Here is a 24,256-nt window from a genome sequence, read left to right as displayed (position 1 = left end):
ACGCCAAACATTAGCCGTCGTTAGCTTAGCGGTGGTGTTTGGCAGGCACAGTTTGTTTATAGCAAGGGTGGGGAACCTCCCGTATACGGACCGCGAGACCATTTTATACGGCCCTCGAGGTAATTTATAAACACACGAAAAAAGAAAACAAATTAAAGAAATCTAGACCGCAAAAGAATTAAACAAGCAAGTGCCTGTTTTTCCTGGCTAAGGACAGGTTCCTTGAACATAACACGAGCGTAACGTGTCATCACGTGGTATAGTGCTGACGGAGAGCACCAGAACACCGCTCCAGCACTTCAAAAATGGCACTACACATAAGGAGCCGTACACATGCCGCAGTTTTTTGCGTGGCTTTGTCTTTAGTTGTAAGCCCAGTGGCGATTTGCTCATCTGTCATATGATCATACAATAACGCCATCGAAAATAATATGCTACATTACAGTACAACTACTTCTTGGTCTTTGTGTGTCACTCAAGCTCGGGTGTGTGTGTGTGTGTGTGTGTGTGTGTGTGTGTGTGTGTGTGTGTGTGTGTGTGTGTGTGTGTGTGTGTGTGTGTGTGTGTGTGTGTGTGTGTGTTGTGTGGCACGCATTTTGTTTGAGCGAGAGAGAGAGAGCGGTACTGGGGAATGTTGTTATTAGCATCTGGTTAGCTAGCTATGCTAACAAATATAAGGAACTGTTTCTACAACCAGGTGGAAGAGAGCTCTCTGCTGACAGACTGATAACCTCAGCTCAGTGAGGTTAAGGCACACCTTGATATGATCATTATAGTTATAAAAAATAAGAGGTATAATGCTATATGACAGTAAAAAAATTGTTATAAATAAACAAGAATACAGTTTGAAAGGAGAGTGATTTGTAAAATATCCATAAAGAAAAAGAAAATCTGTTTACAGTTCTGTTTCATCTGGGTGTTGAGAGATGTATCCATAGATCTCTTCATTTTGTGCTCAGCGTGCACCAGATTGATGCTTTTAACTTCAACATTTAAAAAGCAATCTTGTGTTTGCCACAGATTTAATTTTCTGCAATATTACAAAATCCAATAAAAAAAATGCCATTGACTTTTAGTAGAGGGGGCCCTTGCTCACTGTGTCCTAGTTCGGCAGGACATCTTGAGGCTACACAATGTACAACTGTGCAAACTGCAGGATTAGGCTGTAAACTTTAGAGGTGAGTTTCAGATAGAAACAAATTGGGAGTAGCTGTGTAACGAATGAATAGGTGGATTAATGTTCGCTCAGATGGACGGTTGGGGGAATCAATACTCACATCGCTTGGTGTAACCCCCTGTGCACTCCTGCTTTTCTTCATGCTGAGGGATGTTCAGCCACACTATCGCTCTCTCTCTCCGTCTTTGATCCTCTCTCGGAAAAAGCAGCTCCTTCCTGCTCCTCCTGGTCTGGCCGGCCTCAACAGTACGCCTGCACATGGGAGGCAGAGAGGAAGGGGAGGGCAACGATAAAGTAACCGCTTTTAAAAGTTATCCTGCCTCCCTCACAGTGGATACCTTTTCTGTAGTCTTTGGGACATCACAACTGTATTGCATGTCTGCAAAAGCCAGTGGCGAGCCGTGACTTTTATACCTAGGCCCTCTGACCCCCCTTCCTTCGAAAAAAGTTATTACGTCACAGCGTATACTTCAGCGGAATATCAAAACAGCAGCCCGGGGTGCAAAGCGCATCATTCCACACAGAACAACACCATTTATATGAACACCTATCATGACAGGGCACCCACAGCCAAGTAACAATTACAAATGAATTAAGTCGGCACGGCGGCCCACATTGAAAATGACTTAGGCCTACCTTTGATGATCAAATCACTGAAACACAAAGTCCATCCTCCTGTCCTTTTGGATGAAGCACTTGATGGCGGGTCATGCAGCTGATCCTTTGTATAGATATGTCTCATAATTATTTGTGTGAACATAAAAATAATGTGTGTGTAAATATGTGATATGTAAATGTAAAACAACATCCACAAATGCATTTAAAAGATTTGCAAACTCACAAATAAATGTGCAAGTGTAAAATGGATCTGCAAATACGCTAAATATTTTCACAAATAAAAAAAAGATCTGTGAATATCTCTTTAACATTTACACCTTTCGATCAGGCATTTGTGAATCCATTTTGTATTTGTGGACCAAAAATGCGCTCGTGGATCTCACATTTCTGCTTGTAGATCGTCTTTTTACACACACGGAATTTTGAGACATATTTTCCGCCGGTCTCGGCTAAAATCTACTCGTGTCACGTGATGGCCTGCTGATGACGACATTTCCGCATGATTTCAAAGTAAGAGCATGATGGTTTGTTTAATGCTCTGTTTTTTTATTATAATGAACAGCGGAACGTTAGATACATTCTTTATCTTTATCATCATCATGTTATAGTGATACAGTTAGTTTGTGTTAGTTTATTGGTTCAATATAGCATATATCGAGCACTTTCGTTGATGTTGAAGTGCAGGCTATACGCCCCTTTCGGGTCCCGGGGGAGCAGCTGGCAGCGAAGCAGCCCAGATAAAATTATTTCTTCATTGTTTGTTGTGTATTCAGTCAAGCGGGTCGAAGTTACAAAGCACTTCACAGCTTATTAATCGGCCTAATTTTACCTTACCAGTGCAGTAATAAAGTAATCTGTAGAAAAGCACCGTATTTAGGTTAGCCTTCATAGTAAGGCTACATTAAATGTTATAATATTCATCGTTTCCTTTCTACTGTATATTCATATATTCCTGTCTATTGCTTTCATTTGTATTTAATGTTATTGTGTTTATACCTTTATATATACAGTCTATGGTTTATACTTGTTTCCACACATTTCACAATTTGGTCTGCCTGCCTGCCTTTGAAACATTTCATGATTCAAAATCCACTGATTGTGTAATTCAATTGGCCATATCTACCAAAATGTAAAGTTGTGACCTGCACTACCACACTGTTACTGTTATTAAAACAATTTTGACTACAACAGCCAACCTTTTAAATGTTGTTGTAGGTGCCAAATGCTACTTAGCCTGAGTTCATTATTTGTATTATTATTATTTGTTTACGTCACTTTTATTTGTTTGTTGAGCACTTCCGGGAATTGTCACATGGGTGTGGTTTTTGTATATAGGTCACCTGTTTCATGTTGAGTGCGGGTGACAGAGGGTGAGCTTGTGCCGTCATTTTTTCTGTTGACCGTTTTTGTTTTTATTTTGTATAATAAATATCGTCAAACTACCTTACTTCAGTATGGACCAAATAATTGAAAACGCGTCGCCGCTTATAGCCAAGTGTATGTCAGTGTATGTTTTGGTGATTGGATTTTCTTTTCACAAAATGATATTAAAAAAACAAAATACGAGTGGATATTTGATTTTTGTTTTAAAATTGAAGAAATAAACTTGAAATACAAGGCTTTGTTCTTTATCATGGTCCAAAAAGTTATTAATTAAACTTAAAAAACGGGATGATTTTCATGTTCTACCTCTCAAAACAAATAATAAAATCACTTGAAAACAGAAACGAAAAAACGCCCGTTGTTTCATACTCTGCTACCGGAAGTAGCTGTTTACAAAATAAGAGCGCAGATCAGTTCGGTCCTGTGTCGGCCGTGAAACACTGCGGTCAACTCAGCAGTCTCTCGCGTTTGCTTGTTCAAATCAGCAGCTCTTAATTTACGGTAATCGCTGTGAAGCGGCACTGACGCTTTGATGAGTGATAAACGTTTTTTTTACCATTAGTTTTTTTAAGGAAATTGATACTGTTGGACTCAGTAGTAGTACGCCTACTAGCAATACAATGAAGTACTTTTACTGTTTAATTTGTAAGGAATACTCTTGTCAAAGTCCCCTACTGAGAACAAAATCCACTTCTGCTAAGTTTGATGAGCGATTTTTGTCCCGAATGGTCAATTAGGGCAGTCAATGTTGTACCATGTGTTGTACACAGTGAATTATAGACCCATTAGAAACATTGGGATTCTAAAATATATCGAGAAAATAGCCTAGTTACAAAAAAATCATGCCATTTGCCAATAACTTTGGTTGTGTTATTAATCAAAGTTATTGGCAAATTAAAAGTAAAAAATGACCCATTTGGACAAAAATGGCTAGATTGATAACGGAGGGTTAAATATATTGTTTTATCGCGGGCTGATTTGACCACGGAACCCCGAATCACGGCCGACACAGGACCGTACTGATCTGCGCTCTCTTTTTTTTTCGTTTCAGTTCACTAGTGGCTTTATTTTTTGTTTTGAGAAGTAGAAAATGAAAATCATCCCGTTTTTTAAGTTGAGTTAATCCCTTCTTGACTATGATAAAGAAAAATGCCTTGTATTTCAATTTTATTTTTTCAATTTTAAAACAAAAATTAAATATCCAGTCGTTTTTAGTTTTTGAATATCATTTTGAGAAAAGAAAATCCAATGACCAAAACATACACTGACCCTCTCGTCGACCCAAACTGAACTGGAAATTGAGCCGCCACAGTTGTTCTGAAAAAAATGTCAGTTTGTTCCCTTTTACTCTACACTGACTGCTTACTGTAAAAAACAAATGTTGTCTCAATGAATGCTATTGCTTTTAAATTCCCATTTCAAACAGTAGGTCAAAGTTGACATACATTACATAAGATTATACACATTTCTAGGAATAGAGTACATTTACTTGTGTAGCAATGTGTTGCATGTTGTACTATATAAAAGACAAAATGTGTGTGCTTGTCATTGCTCAAACGATTAAATATTCCTTAATAGTAAATGACAATTTGATCAGCAAGCTATGTGAAGGTGGTTAATGTTGCCATTTTCAAACTGTTTACACATGTGCCAAAACGTGCTATTTGCTTGAATGAATGAGAGATGCAAATCTGCTCTGAACAACACACTAATTGTTCAGAGCTTAGAGCTTAATGTTTTGAAAAATTAATTCATGAGTTATGCTAGAGTAAATTAGAAGAACTAATACTCCACAGTCACAGCTCAGTTGGAACAAAATCACATTGATATTTGGCAGTGATGTTAAATATGTCATTTGTAATAAATGTGCTGAAAACAAGCAATGACTAGAAAACACTGCTTTAACCTTGGTATGTTTACCTGCTTAAAATACACTCTGTTAGAATGGGTCTGAGAATACATGTTATGTGATGGAGAGCATGGTGTGTGTGCCTGAAGGTCTGCTAGTCCAGTCCTGTCTGTCAGCCTGATTTGAATGCAGTGACTGTACACTCATCAATAATAGAAAGACCACAGCTGGTGGAAAACCACCAAAAGGCAGACATGACTTGTCTTTGTGGCAGATATTAATCTATATTTTCCATGTTAAATTGATAAACCCCCCTTTCTCTGAAATCACCCCTTAATTAACAGTCAGTTTGTTAACGTCAGTGTAGTGTTGTGACTCAATGTGCATACTTCTAGAATTCCTTTTTCTTCTTTTGAGTGTATTAGTGTTTCATGATGAGAAGTATAAAATGCACTATTAGTACCCAGATGGAACACTCATAGCGGACACCTTTTGCACTTATGGACCACTATTTTGGCTACGTAACACAATTGTGGGGGCTGTGATTAACAGCAACTACTAATAAATATAACAACGCTATAAAAAATATGTATTAAGGTTTTTTCTTCAGTATTTGTTAAATGTACAACTATACTGTAGAAAATAAGTCAACGTTCATTGTATTTGGTTAATTAAGCAGTCTGTAAGGATTAGCTAGCTAAATACACAGCCACTATTTGCTATTTAAAGAGGCAATATTATTCTCTTTGGCATTTTCCCTTTCCTGTAGTGTGTTATATAGGTTTTTGTGCATGTAAAGGGTCTGCAAAGGCTAAAATACCAAAGTTCCCTCCAAAGGGAGTTTCTCTCCCACATACTCCCCCCTGCCTGAAACTCCATTGGACTCCTTTGTTAACTTCTGTTACATACTCCAACACATTTATATCTTTAATAATAATAATAAATGGGATTTTTTTATAGCGTTTTTCCTAATGCTCAAAGACGCTTAAAGTGATTTTTTTATGTTAGGTAGTTAAACACCAACATGATCCCCTCATCTATATTAAATTACATTTTACAAGACTACATTTAAACAAAATCATGATAATGTTGTAATTTACCCTCAGTCAATAATAATGTATATTGTATAACAAAGTATGATACAACTCTATGAAACCTCTGTTCACGGGCTGTCATCAGCCAACGTTAAGTAGTTTGCCTAGTCTACCCTTCACTAGTTTGAAGGGTAGACACACGCTGATCCACTCAGTGTGGCGCGCGTGCAGCCCCGGACATCTAAGGGCATCACAGACCTGTTATTGCTCAATCTCGTGTGGCTGAACGCTACTTGTCCCTCTCAGAAGTTGGACGCCGACCAAGACGGGGGCCGTTACCGGCCTCACACCGTCCATGGGCTGAGCCTCGATCAGAAGGACTCAGGGCCCCGAGCAACACCGGGCAAGCGGTCTTCCATACGCCACATTTCCCCAATCCGCCCGTCGGACGGGGATTCGGCGCTTTGTTGTCAACAATGTAGCAATAGCGCAAACAAATATATGGTTCTTGAATAGAGTGTACTGCTTCAACACACAGTTCTTATCCTGGTATACAATTGTTAACGATGGCACTATATAATAATAAATACTGTCACATTTTCAGAATTCTTGCATCATCGATTTTAGTGACACCCATCACTAGAGGTTTAACGAGAACATTATTTGAATTCATTAAACATCATGATAAAGAGGTTTCAAGTAACTAGTAAGGTGGTGGTTGTTATTGCACTGTAAACAAATATCTACATTGAATAAGTAAACTATTTAAAGACTGCAATAATTCAGTCTTGACAAAGTGGTGGTCAAACTGACCAGTATTTCTATCCCTAACTCACACATTTCCAAAATAAATTTCAAAAAAGGAAAAACCACTTAGCCTCTCAAACCAAGGCTCGTCTACTTTCAAAAAAGTGCTTGAAAAAAAACCATGAGCCACACAAGTAGCACCATTTTCAGTATTTTCACAAGACGATTTTTTCTTCAGTACCCATAGCCCACATTCCAAAAAAACCTTTGTCCTGCAATAAAGGTCAAGCTCCCAGAAATCATAATATGATGAATCGACTACAGAGCGGAGAGATACTCTTCCAAACACGTAGAGAGGACAGACGGTTAAAAGGTTGTTTGTATCTAACATACAAGTCCAGCAATGACATGTGTGATCTTTTCATTATTACACTTTAAGGCCATTAGTGCAAATCACAAGAGAAAAGGTCAGCAAGGTCCATATGTCTTTACGGAATATAAGATTAGCACTTGCACTTTGTACACCACACCTTGTATCTGTGGAGTTGTTATATTTTGTAACAAGCAGTCAGGGAATTTTCAGCCTCTGAGAGACCACTTATTGTGAATCCAGGTGGCATGCCCCATTTAATTATTTGTTTCCAGGCTTCAAACGTTTAGTTTTCAAAGACAGCAGCATCTCCAAGGACTTTGCCTAGTTTGAGGAAAGCATCAAGGTTCCAGGCAACACAACAAATGGAACACAGATCTAATGGTCTATTGTTGGATAGAAACAAATCTAGGACATCTTCTCAAAATATTTTTAATGACTACGTACTTCTATCGGTCAATAATCAACACCAAAGATATACACTTTACAATTAATGTGCTTTATATCCATATGTACAGCTCCATACTGAAAATCATAAATGGCACTGACTGATGTTTAACCATGAAACGGTATCAACCGATTGAGGTTACTTGTACCTTTTACATAGTTTTAAATATGTGAGCAGGTGTCTGTTTGCCATCTTGTAGGTCTGCAAATAATGATTTAAAAATCAAAGGCCATAAAACACTCAGAGACCAAGGTGACATATGCAAATTGTTTTTTAACCCCGGCCAAGAGTCAATATTATTACATGTATGATGATGTAAATCAGAGCAACAATGAAAATAATGTTTGGGACGTAGCACGAACCAGCAAATGTTTGCAAATTTGATATGTAAACGAATCGGGTATCATATTCATCGGTTATCAGTTGTCAAATTGTAGTAATAGTAAATTGTGTAGTACTGATGCACACATTGCATTGGGCGAAGGTGACTTCTTATTTGAATAATCTTCTATGTTTATGTGGTACATTTCAACTACATTTTTATATATATATATATAGCTTTTTAGAAAGACTGACAGCAGATGGTTAAGCACTTGGAAAATACATCACTTTGATCATTTATTTATCTAAAGAAATGAAATCACAAATAAAGCCTTTTTCTTGCTAATAGCACGACGGTGATAAGGTGCTCTGTCATTACATCCAGGGAAGGAATAAGCAAGAGAATGAGGAACGCTTGAACCTCCAACCCAAGAGGATACTTAAATCAAAGAGAGACATTGAACAAAAGACACTGGATTGAAAATGCACTGCTGAACTATTCAGAGAAACAAGCGTCAAGTCACCTCTAATCCCTGTTGCCCCAGTATCCCCATGGCTGCCTGTACCCATTCAAAAAAAAAGTTTTGTAAAGCCGCCATTTTATTATCCTCGCATTAGCATTATTAGCATTAACCCAGCGCAGAAAAGCAGAGAGACTAACTTATGGCAACACAAAATAAAACATGGGAGCGGTGGAGATGAGGAGGTGTCTGCGTTCTGGCGATTTACTCGGAAGGCTTCAGTAGAAGTTAGTCTCTCTGCGTTTATGCAAATAATGCTAATGCAAGGATAATAAAACTTTTTGGGAGTTTTACGGGGCCTGGTTTGCATTCCGCCCAGCCAATCAGACATAGGAACCTTTTTCTCCCACGAAAGTACCTGCTCTCTAGCAGGGACAGAAAAGGGGGTAAAAAAGTTTCTGATTAACACATTTTTGTTCCGGCTGTTTTTGGTGTGAACCAGGGTGGGATTTTCACGACGGCCATGGCCGTCGTAGCCCCTCGGTCTGGCCGTTATGCCCCACAAATAATTGTACGTCCTACGGCCTACATCACTTTTAAATGGAAGGTTTAAAGTGATGTTTAAATCTTCCATTTAGGCCCCGCCCACTCGATCGGATCGGCGATCGGTATCGGCCGATACTGATTCCGGCGATCGGCCCCAAAATTGGCGATCGGAGCATCCCTAATACCAACTTAGCATTGCTTATATAATGTAAAATCACCCCTGTAACCACACTGCACCTCCTGGTCTGTTATGTGACTATGGCTGAAAATACATTATTTGTATTATATCAAAGCTGAGAGGCTAAATTAACCTGTCAATCAACAGCCATCGGACTATGAGGTAGTTTGTTAATAGCCTAACGTTAGCTTTTTACTTCTGGCGATTGCATTTACTCTTAAGACAAAACGGTGTTAATATGTAGAGATTGTCCTGCAAAACAAAACGTGCAAGTACCATAAATGTGAATTTGCCAAAGAACTTATTTTTCTCTAAAGTCCAATAGCTTTCGATGCTGATATCAGGCCTAGAAAATGATGTCATCACTGCACCACTTCATAGGCAGAGCTGCTAAGCAGCTACTAAACTATATAAACACACCCACTATATGATAGACACTATATGCCACTTGTTTAGTTTTTGTACTTGGAGATCAAGGAAACTAGTCTTTAGTCTTTAATTCTCAGCTATTGTTGACCCAGCCCATTGTTGACTCAGTGTGGGGCTGGGTTTGAGCCTCAACTACTGCAGTGATAAGGTATGGCCATTACTGTAAATCAGAATTTGTCCAAAACAAATTCATAAACAACTTTCTTTCGGCATAAAATAGATTAGAGTTGCTGAGGGTCTGATGACCAAAGACGCCATCTGTGACGCCCGTCTTATCTGTCCGAGCCGTTCTGGAGCCAGGTCTCTATAGAAGACTTGTTTTGTCTTGTTGATAGCATGTGCATTTTCCTCTTTGGGTGTGTTTAAGTAGCAGGGCAAGTTGAGAGAAGCTTCAGATTTTGCAAGGTCATAAACTTGAATAAATCTCAGTGAAGAGGCTTTTGTAATTTTTCACTTTTCTGGCATCAGTTATTCTGTTTTATCATTGCGTTTTCTTAAAAAGGACCATAGTTTGTAATATATAATGTACATAAAGTAACGAAAATGATACCAATCAATATTTAGGCTGCAATAAGTTTTAAAAGGTAAGCCATTTTCTAATCTTATCCCTCCTTCCCACATGTTTGTGTGGGCATGTCCTTCCCAAAGCAGCTGATGGCATCCAATCCAAGCAGGTGTCAGACTTGCAATAATAAGCTTAGAATAATATTAAGATTACAGTAAATGAAAATGATTAAGTCTACAGCTTTAAAATTACCTTTCCACAAATGGACGAACTAAAGTTATAGATCACAGTCAGAGCATCCTTTAGTAGTAGTAGTAGTAATAGTATCCTTTAAGTAGAGCTGAATTAAGGTCAGTGGGTAACACAAGCCAAACAGAAAACAAAACGTATTAAGTATAATAAACGTGTGTTTGCCACAGAGCTTATTTTCTGCAACATTTTGAGAAACAATGGGAAAATCCCATTGGTTTTTGTCAAGGGACCCCTTGTGATGCTAACTTCCGGGTCGGCCTACAAAAATACTTCATCACTTTAAACGTCGAAAAATGATTTATTTAATGTAATTTAAGAAGTCACCTATCAAACATTCGATACGTCATTTTCAACACCCACCTCAAAGCCATATTATCACGTGTCGACTTGGAATACTTGTCAGTGAACGATATTTAATTAAAAGTGGAAACTTTGCCGTTTATATTAGCATTTAGAACAGTGGATTCAAGCAGAAAGGAACTCTGTAGACGGGTGAATGCTGAGAGGAGTTTGTTGAGGGGGCAGAGAAAAACACACTAATTTGTGGCAGCTGAAAGATGACGTCAGTGTGGAGGCCACATGCAGGGAACCCACTGTCCTACTGTACAGAGAGGAAGAGACAGAGAAAGACACAGAGAGAGACTGGGACATGTTGCCACTGGGCCATGTGTCACAAAACCGTTTTAGAAAGGGGTCTGCTGTGACACAATGTGGTGTAATGCAAAAGATCATGCCTAGTCAAGTCATAAGAAAGTCATCTTTGAAGCAGATGGTTAATAAAGAAAAACACTCTTTTTACAAGCTTTCGAACTGTCATTCCTTACCTTCCTTAAAGAGATCATATTTAACATTTCTGCTCTCAAATATCTTGTTTTTTAAATGGCTTATGTTATGTAGGTTGTTGAATTATGTACTTGAAAAAGTTCCAAAACCGGAGTTCAGTACAGTTATAAAAGGAAAAGATGCAAAGCAAATGGTAGCCTTTAGCTTGCAGACAATCCATGCTATGGCTACCGAAATGCATCAGAGAAACTTTGGTTTGAATGACCTGTTCTGTTTATTTAAGAGGATGAGAACACCGCTGATAATTCAGCTACCTGTTACAACCTCCTGAAGAATAAAATGATTCAAATCAGGAGAAGCTGACTGCAATGACAAACTCCCGTGACCCCACTCTTACATGTTGCCACCAAACTCTGTCTTTTGTTATTGGTTTGATTGAGAGAACGCTAGTCCGGCAGTGGCTCAGTCAGTAGACCTACGGCTCACAGTCCAAGTCCCCGAACAGACCTAAATATGGAGTGTGGATTGCTACTTGGAGAGGTCCCAGTTCACCTCCTGCCCTGCCGCCCTTGAGCAAGTCACCGGACAACCCCTTTCCGCCCTCACTCCCATTGATCCCCGGGCGCTGTGCAATAACTGCCCACTGCTCCTAGTACTAGGATGGGTTAAATGCAGAGGTTACATGTCACTGTGTGCGCTCTGCATGTGTGACCATTAACCTGTTAAGCCCCAAGGTCCCCCTCGGCAGGTCCTTTTTCTTTTTTTAAACGACACTGTGTCTCAGGGGATCTTAATATTTAAGAACCTATTAATGTGTTATAACAGATTAATGGGAATAATCTCAGCTAACTGACGATATAAACTATTTTTACCAAAACAAAAACACAAGTCTCATAAGAAGCATCTAAATGACCCCTGAGCGAAAAATGCTAACGCACTTTGGCACAGAACTCAAGATAAAAGATACCCTTATTACTAGGGATGCACGATATTGGTTTTTTGAATCCGATACCGATACCGATAACTTCCTGCTTCTCAAGACCGATACCGATACCGATAACCGATAATAAAAAAAAAATGTACGCCACTAATTATTTTAACGCGATTAACGCATGTGTATTTTTTTTCCTCGGCCGCCCCGTAGTTTCAGAGCGCATCGAGTTTAAAATACCATCTACAAGCTGATGCTGACAGCCCCGCTCCTGCCGCCCGCTTGTGGCAGACCACACTTCCACGCTCACCGGCAGGCACCGACTGGCCATCTGGAGGACCGGGAGGGTGTGTGTATGTGTGGCCCGAGCGAGCGAGAGAGAGACCTTACGTGCATTGTTGTTGTTAGCATCTGGTGCTAGCTAGCTGCGCTAACGGATATACGGAGCTGTTTAAATGAAAACAGAGGAGCGACATTTCGCCACAACTGCGCCGAGCACTTGACTTTATGCAGGAAGCCAGACAGTGGGACATTGTACGAAAAGTCAGCACGGATAGTGCGCAACATGATTGCAGCGTCCAGGCAGCTCCGGTTCGAGCATATGCCTTGAGTTGCACATAGCTCCAACGCCCATACCACCGACGACATGTTTGTTTACTGTCCTGGCTTCACGGCCGCACACCATTTACGTCACAGCCAGGCATGAGTTAGGGAGCGCTGGATTTGTGAAAAACTCCCCTCTTCCTAAACCACTAATACCACAGTACTGGCAAAATGGGAGGAGCCGAGTGAAAAACAAGCGCCCCTCATCCCAATCCACCCCACACCGCAGTATCTTTTTCTTTTTTTTTACCCAAAAAATATATTGTATATTATCGGGGCTATTAATACTGGTATCAGGTTTATCGGGATGACGTCATAATTCCTAATATCGGACCGATAATTATCGGGCCGATAATTATTGTGCATCCCTACTTATTACTTATCGTAGCTGCACATATAGATATCCGATTAAAGCTGAGGTTCCACAGATCATTTAGGTATATATATCATCACTAAGTTATCCAAACTCTGATTGACAGGGGAAGTAAACACAGACATCACAACACGTACCTTTACGTAGCTTTTACGGGAGATCGTCTCACCGTAGCTGTCAATCTGATCGGTCTCTGACAGGAGCAGATTGCAGGTTGAAAAAACCCTCAGCTCCGAGCTCGGCAGAATCTGCACCTGGCTCGCCGATAATAAATTATCATTACACCTGGGTAAAACAGAGTCCATTCTCTTCGGTTCGAAACATAATCTCAGCAAATCCGACGACTTCTCAGTTGCAGTGGGCAACATTATTGTCACAAGTAAAAAGGAAATTACATACCCAGGATCTATTCTTGAGGCAAACCTCTCCTGTGACAAAATGGCATCCAATGTAATAAAAAAGTCAATCAAAGAACTAGATTCCTATACCGGATCTCCTCTCTGGTAAACAAAAACACCCTGAAAACTCTGGCAGGAGCACTCATTCAAGGGTACTATGACTATGCTTGCACGTCATGGTACCATAGCACCTCCAAGGCGCTAAAAATAAAACTTCAAACATCGCAAAATAAACTGGTCAGACTACTGCTTGACCTTTCATCTAGAACCCACCTCACCTCTGCCCACTTTGACAACCTAGGATGGCTTAGAGTAGACGACAGAGTACAGCTACTTGCAATGGGCCTGGTCTACAAGATCCACTACACCTCTATGGTACCCATGTACATGTCAAAATTCTTCCCAAAGGTCAAGGAATACCATGATCATAACATCAGAGGGAGCTCCACCAATCATGTGAAACCCAGATTTGGAACAAAAAAGGGGGAATACACGTTTCGCAATTATGCCACATCAAGGTGGAACGCTCTTCCCACAACTGTAAAGGAAAGTAAAACTATACTTACCTTCAAAACCTCTCTTAAAGAGCACCTTCGGGGGAGAGCATTGCAAAACTGGCCCGGGTAATGGTACAAATCTCAACCTGTCGTACAATGGACAGCTTCCCCCCCCCATCTATGTATATACTCGCATTTTAGACTCTGTTACTAACTGTATATCTGTAGACTTGGTATGTCTTAAATGTCCGGTTAGGATGTATTAGAACGAAATCTAAAATGAAAATTGTAAATAAGCAATCTGTATGTAAAAAAACCACCTGTATGTAAATTGTAAATAAGCCATCTGTATGTCAAATATGTCTTATATGTCTTAAATGATATGATGAATTGGAAATGGGGGACCCTGATGTAAACAAGACGAAAGTCTTTCTCTGGTCTGCATCCCCTTAACAATTGTATGTTTTGAGCTGTACTGTACCCAATATACAAGCTGTTAATAAACTTTTCAATCAATCAATCAATCAATCAAAGGACTTGTTCAATGGCATTAAAACGAGAAAAAAACGCGGCTGAATCGGTTAATCTATAGGTTGATAATGTTTCTGTGGAATAATTTTTTTTAATTTATAATCCATAATTCCATTTTTATGTAAAAATCGGAGAGTAAAAGTTAGCTGCTAATGGTAGCCACCAGAGTTATCGCAGCTTCCGGTTTTGGCTATGCGCCAGTCTCACACACACATTACCAAATAAGGAGTATGTGGGAGTTCCCCTCGATTCCATTGGCTCTGACGGTTAGAAAGAGATGTCAATCAGCAAAATCGAGCAAGGAGAGCCAGAGATAGGTCAAATCCACCCAAATTACCCCAGAAGTGGGTTTTTTTTGCTAAGTCTCTCTAAAAAGGTCAAAGGTCAAATTTCACTTGTTTTGCATCAATCTTGATACAGGGTACTTATTATATGTTGTAATTTGGATTCCTAAAGCTTTTTGTCTACTATCCCATCATTCAAGGGTGGTTTTCACTATAAATTATCTTTTTTTTTTGGGACGGACACAATAATTTACATTTTTTTTACTGTGTTCAATCTGAATTTACTTTAAAATAAAAACATCTATATTGATTCTGACACTTCTACATCCAACTCACAGGGAAGAGAAAAAAGATTATTAATTTAACCCTTTTAGAAGGGAAGATATGGTCATTTGTTCTGGGAATGTCCTTTTCGAGCCTGAGACCTGAAAAACAGGCTCGGGGCTTAACAGGAGAGGGTTTCATCCCTCCGATTCTATCTATTGGCAGAAATGTTATATTGTGTATTTGACTGCTGTTTAACTTTGTTGTCTTATTGAATCCACTACTTTAGTGCTCAAGAAAAAAGTGCTCCTTTGGTCATATTCAGCATTCACTACAGATAATATTCCCTTTCCCTTCTTCTCCCGAAGTAAATGAAAGAAGGGAAAAAGTACTTTATCCACTATGAGCTTTAAGTGCTATGCCAATGTGCCAATAACACTGAGACCTAGCAAACAAATTAAGAGATTAAGAAATCATTTAGAAAATAATTGAGGGGCCAGAGCAGATGGCGATTGACTCATGGTGACTCACTGTTTGATAAGAGTTAACTGAAATAGCCCAATAAATAAGAGGGAGTGCCATTCTGTCAAATTCAAAACACCCACACATGCATTTAGCTAACTACCCTGTTCAAGTCACCTAGTACAACGTCCATTGGAGTATTGTGATTATGTCAGCACTTCATTAGTTAGCTATACACAAGACAGCGACATTGAGTAAAGCTTTTCAATTTGTATTTGTTTAATTATAAACAGCTGACTTGAAGAGTAACAGAAGGCCTGGCAGAATGAGCAGGATTTGGGGCACAGAGGGGGCCTTTTGTGAGTGTCACCAGTTGGCAACCTCCATGTCAACATGGCTGTGACTCCTTCAGAACACTTAGTCAGGACTGAATAAGTGTGTGGCTTTGACTGTGCACGCACACAACTTCCTGTTTGCCACTGTTATCAATATGTATTTTAGGGCTGCAATACAGGAACAAGCATAAGGCTGGGCCAAAACTTCCTGAGCAACGACCCTTTTGGCTGAGCTGCCTCTCTGGAGGGTTATTTTTATATGGGGACATACTGATTCATTGGCAGGACATCAGTATTGGCCACTGTCTGCCCTATTTAAAGTAATTGGATAATTGGCGAGAAAGGTGATGTCCTGATGGTAGAGGAAGTTTATCTGTTTTGCCTGGCTATGTGACTTAGTCCTGTTGGTACTTCAATGTTTCTTGTTTAGAAGGTAATTGTATGACAGACTAAAGAGGGTCTTGTAAAAGTCATTCTTCACGAAAATATTCTTTCTCTCGTGAAAGAATGTTTCATTACATGTTAGACGCTTTTATCCAAAGCGACTTACATACTCAGTACTGTGGACATTCCCCACAGGAGCAATTTGGGGTGAAGTGTATTGCCCATGGGACACAACGACATGCTCACTGCAGTGGGGTTTGAACCTGTGACCCCCTGATCCCAACACCAAGGCTTTATCCACTGCGCCAAACGCCTCCCCATAAATGTGTTTGATTAGATTCTGTTGTGCTTTATCAAAGTTAGTGTGATGAAGGGCTGAAAGAGAGCATAATATTTGTTATAATGAAGATGATTTGTTTCCCTAGTACAAAAGAATAATAAAACCCAGGTAAACAAAACTGAAAAACATGGCTTCTATATTTGCATAAATACGAGTAACCCACAATATGGTAACTACCAGTATGCTGGAAGAATTGGAAATGTAAATGCAAATTATTACCATGTTTTCTGGGATTGCACTGTCTGTTATCAAATATGTTTAGAGAGAGATATATCATGCCATACACCAAGGATTTTCAGAGTGTGAGACTGTGGGCCTCCCCTTAGACCAAGCTAGGAAAATGTATTGTTATTGTTAAGGCATCAAGGGAGTCTTTCTAAGGTGTGATAATGATTCAGGGCAAAGGGTACAATGATGGCTAATGAGATTCCCTTTGACAGAAAATCAAAATATGCAGCTTATCTCAATTGCATCAAATCGGTCTATGTTGCCTTGCAGACAGCATAAAAGGAGAAATGTATATAAATGTACTTTGGACCAAGGCTTAATTTGGCAAAACATTTATTTATTTATTTTTAATAACGCCAAAAAAGTTAGATTTTTGGTTAGTTAAATGACTATATCTTACACCCTTTAAGTAGATGGTGATAGGCATTTTTTTAAGGTAACAGCTCCAACAAATGTCTGTACAGCGCCTTGCAGCAAGTGGTACAAATGCTAGGAGGTATGAGCCTTTATCCTAACCAATACATTGTGCTGCAGACTTTGCTGCTTATTCAGCAGCAAGGCTTCCAGTACAGAACTGAGTGACCACAATATTCCCAGCCAGACATATGAAAGTGTACTCACAGCTGAAGCTCTTCTTCTTCTCGAGCCAGTGGTAAAAAGAACTGCGGGGAACTCACGTCAGCAGACTGTCGGCCTGAAAGACGTACAATGCACAGATAGATTACAGATGTCTTGGATCCCATATCACAGCAACAACAACAAAAAAGCCAATATTATGGCCAGCAGAAACAATATGATTGATGGGCAACAAGGACCCCAAGCCCTGCAATGTTACAATTTCTAAGGGCCAACATTTCCCTCTGACAGGCTTAGGAGGGGAACAAGTATATTTATAAGTGTTGTAAATGTATAATAATATAAATATATATATTTAACCTTGATTAATTGCATGATTGTTCATTCTTAAATTGAACTATTATTTGCAAAATAATCAAACATAAATGCTTGCGTTATGCAAAATGTATGCTTATTATTTTGCAACAATCCAAAACTAAGAAAATGTTTGGTTAATTTAATAGTCATGTTCTGCCTTGGCCGAGGGGGACAAGGGCTCCCTGCAATAGCTGTATGTTTAGCCTGCAAGTGCTATTTTTTTAGACTCAATACTAGGGATGGGTATCGTTAGGATTTTATCGATACCGGTATTTTTCGATAATTATAGACATGATTACAAGATGTGAAGATGTGAAGACAACAGTAATTTATTTGTATTTAATATAACTTTTTCAATGTCATACCAAGCAGGTATGAGTGTGTTTGACAGTGTGTCTCTGGAAGGGGGGCAGTAATTAGGGGCAGTTCATAAATCCATGTAAACATGACCATTATTCAGTTAAAATGAGACGCTGCGTGCGCACCTCCTAAACCGGAAGCTCCGGTTGGCTAACCATTACAATCCGTTTATTGCGTTTATTATTTATAATTGTAATGATGGATGAAAGAGACATTGGATTAACCGTTTGTATGCCCTTGAACACAACTTTTGATCACACAACAGCAAATTTAAGACATAATTATCATCATGGCTACGTAAAGTGAAGTTGTTTAATTGATCTTTCCTGGCTGCTAGTTTAGTGAGTGTTGGTCGTACAGTGATGAGACTTATACCAATTGAATCTGTGGAATCTCAGCTTTCATGTGATATGTCAGTTGTGCATATTGCATGATGTAGAAAAGATTGCTTTTGCCAATTATGTGCTGAAGTAGCCGTTAAGGCCCGGACACACCAATCTGACAACAAAGAACTGACACAGACGGACCCCGACTGTTGCGTCGCCTCGCGTCTCTGTGTTTTGGCCATGTGTCGCACTGGAACACACCGCAAAGACTTCAGCCGACGCATGCCGTGAGTGGCAATAACTCTCCTTACCAGCAGGCAGCGGTAGTGTGTATTCGTCATTCAAAAGAGGCAACAACCGGAAGACAGACTGCATGATAACCAATCTGAGTAGGGCGTGTCGACGCTCATCGTCGGCCTGACGCCCACCGACGCCGATAATCGGCCTGGTGTGTCCGTGCCTTTAGCCCCGTTAGCCCGTTTCGCTAGGTGTTGATTTAGACTCTTGGTATTGGTCTTCTGTTCCGTGTAGGTAAAATGGTTAATATCCAGGGCTGCACATAACTGGTGCGCACCTCCGCCAAAAAAAGAGCACCGTGTCATTTGAAAAAAGGCGCATTTGCGTACCAACATTGAGAGAGAGAGAGAGAGAGAGAGAGAGAGAGAGAGAGAGAGAGAGAGAGAGAGAGAGAGAGAGAGAGAGAGAGAGAGAGAGAGAGAGAGAGAGAGAGAGAGAGAAGAGAGAGAGAGAAAGAGAAAAGAGAGAAAGAGAAGAGAGAAGAGAAGAAATATATTTGCGAGTTGCATATGAACCTATGATATGAACTCAGGGCCGGCCCGTAGCACTGGCGTAATAGATGTTCGCCTAGGGCGCCAGATCTTGGGGGCGCTGCGCTGGCAGCTCTGGGAGGGAAAAAAACATTTTTGACCGTTGGGGCTCATCCTAATTTTCGGCCTTGATGTAACGATATTCATAATTAAGTAAATGTAACACCCTTTTCACCCCGGTTACACGTTTCATTTGCCCTGTACGATGGGCGCTGTAAGTGATGAAAATGGGGGATGTTGGCGTATCTGGCGCCCGCAGCTCACAGCCAAAATGCGAGTGAGCGAGGGAGAGAGGGAGGGTGCACCGGTACCGGCGCTGTTGTTATTAGAATCTGGTGCTAGCTGCTCTAACGGATATAAGAAGAAGCTGTTTCTACAATGATGTGGAGGGAGAGTCCTCTCCAGTCAGACTGAGAGGCTGATACTACAGCTCAGTGAGGTAAAGGACTCTGAGTGTTTAGATAGTTCACTTTAGTCTAAGTTCAAACGGTTTGGTCACAATTTATGTAAACACATATTTCCAAGGCACTCCTTTATAATTATTGGGATAAACAGGTTTGAAATCATTCCAATGTATACTATAGGACAGTAACCAAAAATATCCTTTAAAACTGAAATATGAATGAACAACATAAATAAAATAAGTTACATTCATTTGTTATTGGCTATGGTAGGTTATTGGTTATGTTCACATACTTATTTGATTACATCCACTTTTCTAAGATGACAACAGAGACTTTTGACCCAAACCCAGCTGTTGACTTGTGGATGCAAGCAGCTAATCACAGACTCAACCAGAGAGAAAGTAGTAGGCCTACATCATCAGCTACCATGTCTGACAGAGAGGAAGACAGTGAGGAGAACAGTCAGGAGGGTAGTGATGACAGCTTGTAGGATTACTGGTCGTGCTAATGTTGTCTTGTGTTCACCTCTGCATGTGTGTTCTGTGTTCACCTCTGCATGTGTGTTCTGTGTTCACCTCACGTGTGTTCAGTGCCGTGTGTCTGGCAAATAAAGTCAAGACCCCTCAAAAGTTACGGTTTATTTCATTTTAAGGATGAGCACCAAGCAACATCTCCAGGTGCTCCTTTGAGAACCAGGGCAAAAAAGTGATGGCACCCCTGTTAATATTGTCTCTTAGCTGAGTTTCTTCCCGTTAAGTGGGTATGCATCATTAATAGGTTGTTAAATGTTAAGAAGCCTTGAGACGTTGTTTCTTGCAAGATGTTGCGTCTGCCCCCGGGAGGCTCACAATAATAAGAGCGCTGTTAGGAGAGATGACGAGTGGCATTCACAGTGGCCAATCAGAGGGCTACTCAAACCGGATACGTCACACGGGAGGAGGGTTCCCAACCCACCAGAATTGTTTAAACTAAGGCAGTAGCGTAATTCATATACCGATAGCAGCACCGTTTGTCCAGTGGCTTAACGGTATACCGATATCGTCCAATCGGCTACCGGTACTGACTTAGTACCGGTACTGACTTAGTACCGGTTCTCGATACCCATCCCTACTCGATACTCCAGTGATAACTCAATTGACATTGACGATAAATGCATATAACTTTAGTCTTGTCGAGAGAACCATCTGGCAGGGATTTGAAGCTGCATTTGCCATGCAAAAGTTCCTTTTGCATATTTGAGGCTTGTTTCTGCTTGCCATTAACATTACTGCTCCTTTGCTTCCCTGATTTGCCAAACTACAGTGCAGGCCAAAAGTCATAATCAAAGATCATGCGCGTGTTAATCACCTTTTTAAAAAAACATTGCTGTTAAAAGGAATTGGCCTTAACTCAATATTATAGCATTAACTTTGAAAGCCCATATAGTTACACAATATTATATAAGGGTAAGCGAGTACTTTTGAAACAAACGACTTAAAAGAAAGTGTGAAACTTAAACTTTATATTTCCGTTTCCAATATGACCAGCACTCACCCGGTCTGCAAACCTAACAGCATGGAGCAGTAACGGCGTGTATTCATCATTTGGAAGAGGAACATCAGTGTTCCGCAACAGAAATGGCAGTACAGTAACAACATCACCAGCAAAGCCAGTAAGTGAGTCATCAGTCTGGAAGCCAAAGCCTGTGTATGTGGCCTGTTGTTTCAGTACTGACTGAGAATAAAAGGACAGTGGCCGCTTGAGTTCACATCACATGACCGGGGCACTACAGAAATGCTATGAACTATGGGCTTAAAAAGGAAGTGCACATGGGAAATTCCTTCCCAAAACAAAAACATGATAGTACATTACACCATGTAAATAATTGTCACTGTGTGACACCAAACTCCTTCACAGCTCTAAAGAATGATTTGTGCCACTGAAACAGCATTGCAAGTGCAGGAATACTTTCAGTTTCTCCTAGGGACACACAATACAATAAGTATGGGGACCAGAAATATATTAGATATTAGGAATTATGACGTCATCCCGATAAACCCGATAAAAGTATTAATAGCCCCGATAATATAAAATATATTTTTTGGGTAAAAAAAAAGAAAAAAATACTGCGGTGTGGGTGGATGGATTGGGATGAGGGGCGCTTGTTTTTCACTCGGCTCCTCCCGTTTTGCCAGTACTGTGGTATTAGAATTAGTGGTTTAGGAACAGGGGAGTTCTTCACAAATCCAGCGCTCCCTAACTCATGCCTGGCTGTGAAGTAAATGGTGTGCGGCCGTGAAGCCAGGACAGTAAACAAACATGTCGCCGGTAGTATGGGACTATTTCAAAGTTTCAGAGTTAGATAGTTCGCTTGCTATTTGTATTAACAAATGCAATGCAGAAGTTCCACGAGGAGGGAAAAAGGCAACGAGCTATAATACTTCCAACCTGATTAGTCACCTGAAACATCGCCATCGCAACGATGGTGTGTTAAAAGCGTACGTAGACGCCTGCGCTGCTAAACTAGCGGCGAATCCAAAGCCAGCTGCAAAGGCACCGGGGCTTTTACCTATCGACGAGGCTTTTGAAAAAGGCAAGAAGTTTGCCAGAGACGACCCCAGGGCTAAAACGATCTCTAACTTCATCATAGAAATGATGGCGCTTGACGAGAGTCAAAACTGTTCTTGGCTTTGTTTTGTTCATAGTAGTAATGCTCATGTCATTTGCTCACTACTAGTCTTTTTTTTACCACCAGGTGTGCAAAAACTACAGGTACATTTAATATATATATTATATTATTATCGGTTATCGGTATCGGTCTTGAGAAGCAGGAAGTTATCGGTATCGGTTTCAAAAAAACAATATTGTGCATCCCTAATACATATATATAAATAATATTTCTTGGATAAAAATATGAAATACATTGTAACAGAGTAGCATTTGTATATTCTGATACAATAGACCTGCAGTATGCACCTTTAAGTTGCTTTGCCCAACAACAGAGAAGAAGAAAAAGAAAAAACACAGCATGCACTTCTAATTCACCCGCTGATAATGATTATATATTGATTATTCGATCAGCAATGGCAAGCAGGTTATTATCAAATTGACATCAACTGAAAAAACTCAAAATGTATTCCTTGTTTCTCCTTAAATTACCCGACTTAATGTACAGTATATCATCCTGTGGTAGATGCCAAATACCTTATTGTGGAACTGTCAAACGGTGGTATCTTTAATATTAGTTTGAAAGGTGTTACGACTAACATTTAGAAGATTAATAGAAAACAATGAATCATCCCCAGACGCCCCTCTCACATAGATTTTAAAAAGGTCACCATTTAGTTCCTGTATTGATAGTCAACACATTCAGTCCAAACTGAAATGTGATGTTGATTTATCCTCGATGGTGAAATAAAGGGCCTGCCTAGTGCTACTTATTGGTTGACCTTATTTAACTCAAGACTTCATTGATAAATGGACAGTGATGGATTGTGGCATATAAACATAGCACTCGGTTGATGGTCCAAACATGCAGCCCTTCTATTGCTTAATGCAGGTTTACATCACAATTAAAAATATATATATTCACTTCTTTCCCCACCACCCAAATCGTATCTGTCCAAAACGTATAGTTTTGAAATTGATTAGCTTTTCTAGTGAGGGAAGTGGGAAAGTCTTCTATTTCCTACTGATCATCATTATTATAGCTCATCATGAGGTGCCATGAGGTCCTCATGGCAAGTGTCCCAAACGTTACGTAGGCTGTATCCAGGGCAGCACATCATTATTTCAGAAATTCAGACGAAACACAGTGGCAAAACTGAAGTCGGCTGGCAAAAGGAAGAGATGCCCACACTGCAAAGTCCAGAGAGAGATGAAGAGCACAGCCTACGTACAGACAAAAAGCCTACGTGATGTGACTGAATCAAAATACCTCTCAGTGCAACTCAAGATATTTCACTGGCGATTGTGTTTCTTCGAAAATAGCTTGTGTACAGCTCAAATGACGGAAACCTGCCACCTGCGCATAGTAAAACCTTGTTTTGTATGCAAACCTGTCGAACAACGTACTCCTTTATCATTAAGCATGATTAACTTAAGATATACTGGTCAAATATGCACACAAACATAAGACTCATATGGGGAAAACTTTAAAATGTCGCGAGAGTTTATTATGTTACTACACGATAAAAGGTCGACATAACTATATCATTTGTAATAAATGTACAACATTGTTGCTAGATATTGAGAAATATTTAAAGTATATTTCACTCGGTACGGTTAAATGCAGTCTTACCGGAGGTGTGCTCGCTGTCCCACGCGCTGATGCGGTTGTGCTGGTCCACCGTTGTCTCCTGGTCCTCTGAAGCACGCGCCCCTTTTTATCAGGCTCCATTTGTGCCATTCGCGCTCGTTCCCCTTCCCTACTCCGTAAGCGCATCGATTGGCTTTGACACCGACGACGCAAATCCTCCTGCTTACCAATGGCAGGCGGTGCCCTCCCCCTCCCTGCCTTCCCACTACTGCTACCGGACTGGCATCCATTTGGTTCCCCGCCAGAGAGCACTGACTGACTGTATGGATGTATTGTGCCTCGCCAGCTTTAATGGGGCTTCTGTCCTCCGGCACTCTGTCTATTATTGACTACCTGATATGTTTTAGTTTATTGTCTCTTTACAGTATAGCCCTGACG

The 24,256-nt window shown here is 40.2% G+C and overlaps 1 protein-coding gene across 3 annotated transcripts in view; it reads right to left on the bottom strand.

Moving 5' to 3' along the window:
- Nucleotides 1-23,973, bottom strand: part of LOC117545481 (cAMP-specific 3',5'-cyclic phosphodiesterase 4B-like) — a 103,510-nt gene extending 79,537 nt beyond the window's left edge. Inside the window, exons 1-3 of one of the 3 annotated variants that reach the window (XM_034215267.1) lie at nt 23,861-23,973; nt 17,353-17,425; nt 1,278-1,429 (exon numbers count right to left, since the gene is read on the bottom strand). In XM_034215267.1, the coding sequence (XP_034071158.1) occupies nt 1,278-1,319 (42 nt within the window). In that variant the 5' untranslated portion in view covers nt 1,320-1,429; nt 17,353-17,425; nt 23,861-23,973. Of the gene's footprint in view, nt 1-1,277; nt 1,430-1,813; nt 1,873-17,352; nt 17,426-23,860 lie in introns of those variants that run through there. The other 2 variants (XM_034215269.1, XM_034215268.1) reach the window with 2 other exon arrangements.
- Nucleotides 23,974-24,256: the final 283 nt, after the last annotated feature.

This window comes from Gymnodraco acuticeps, unplaced genomic scaffold (assembly GCF_902827175.1).
Source record: "Gymnodraco acuticeps unplaced genomic scaffold, fGymAcu1.1, whole genome shotgun sequence".
NCBI classification, from domain to species: Eukaryota; Metazoa; Chordata; class Actinopteri; order Perciformes; family Bathydraconidae; genus Gymnodraco; species Gymnodraco acuticeps.
This window is presented reverse-complemented; position numbering and strand designations above follow the sequence as displayed.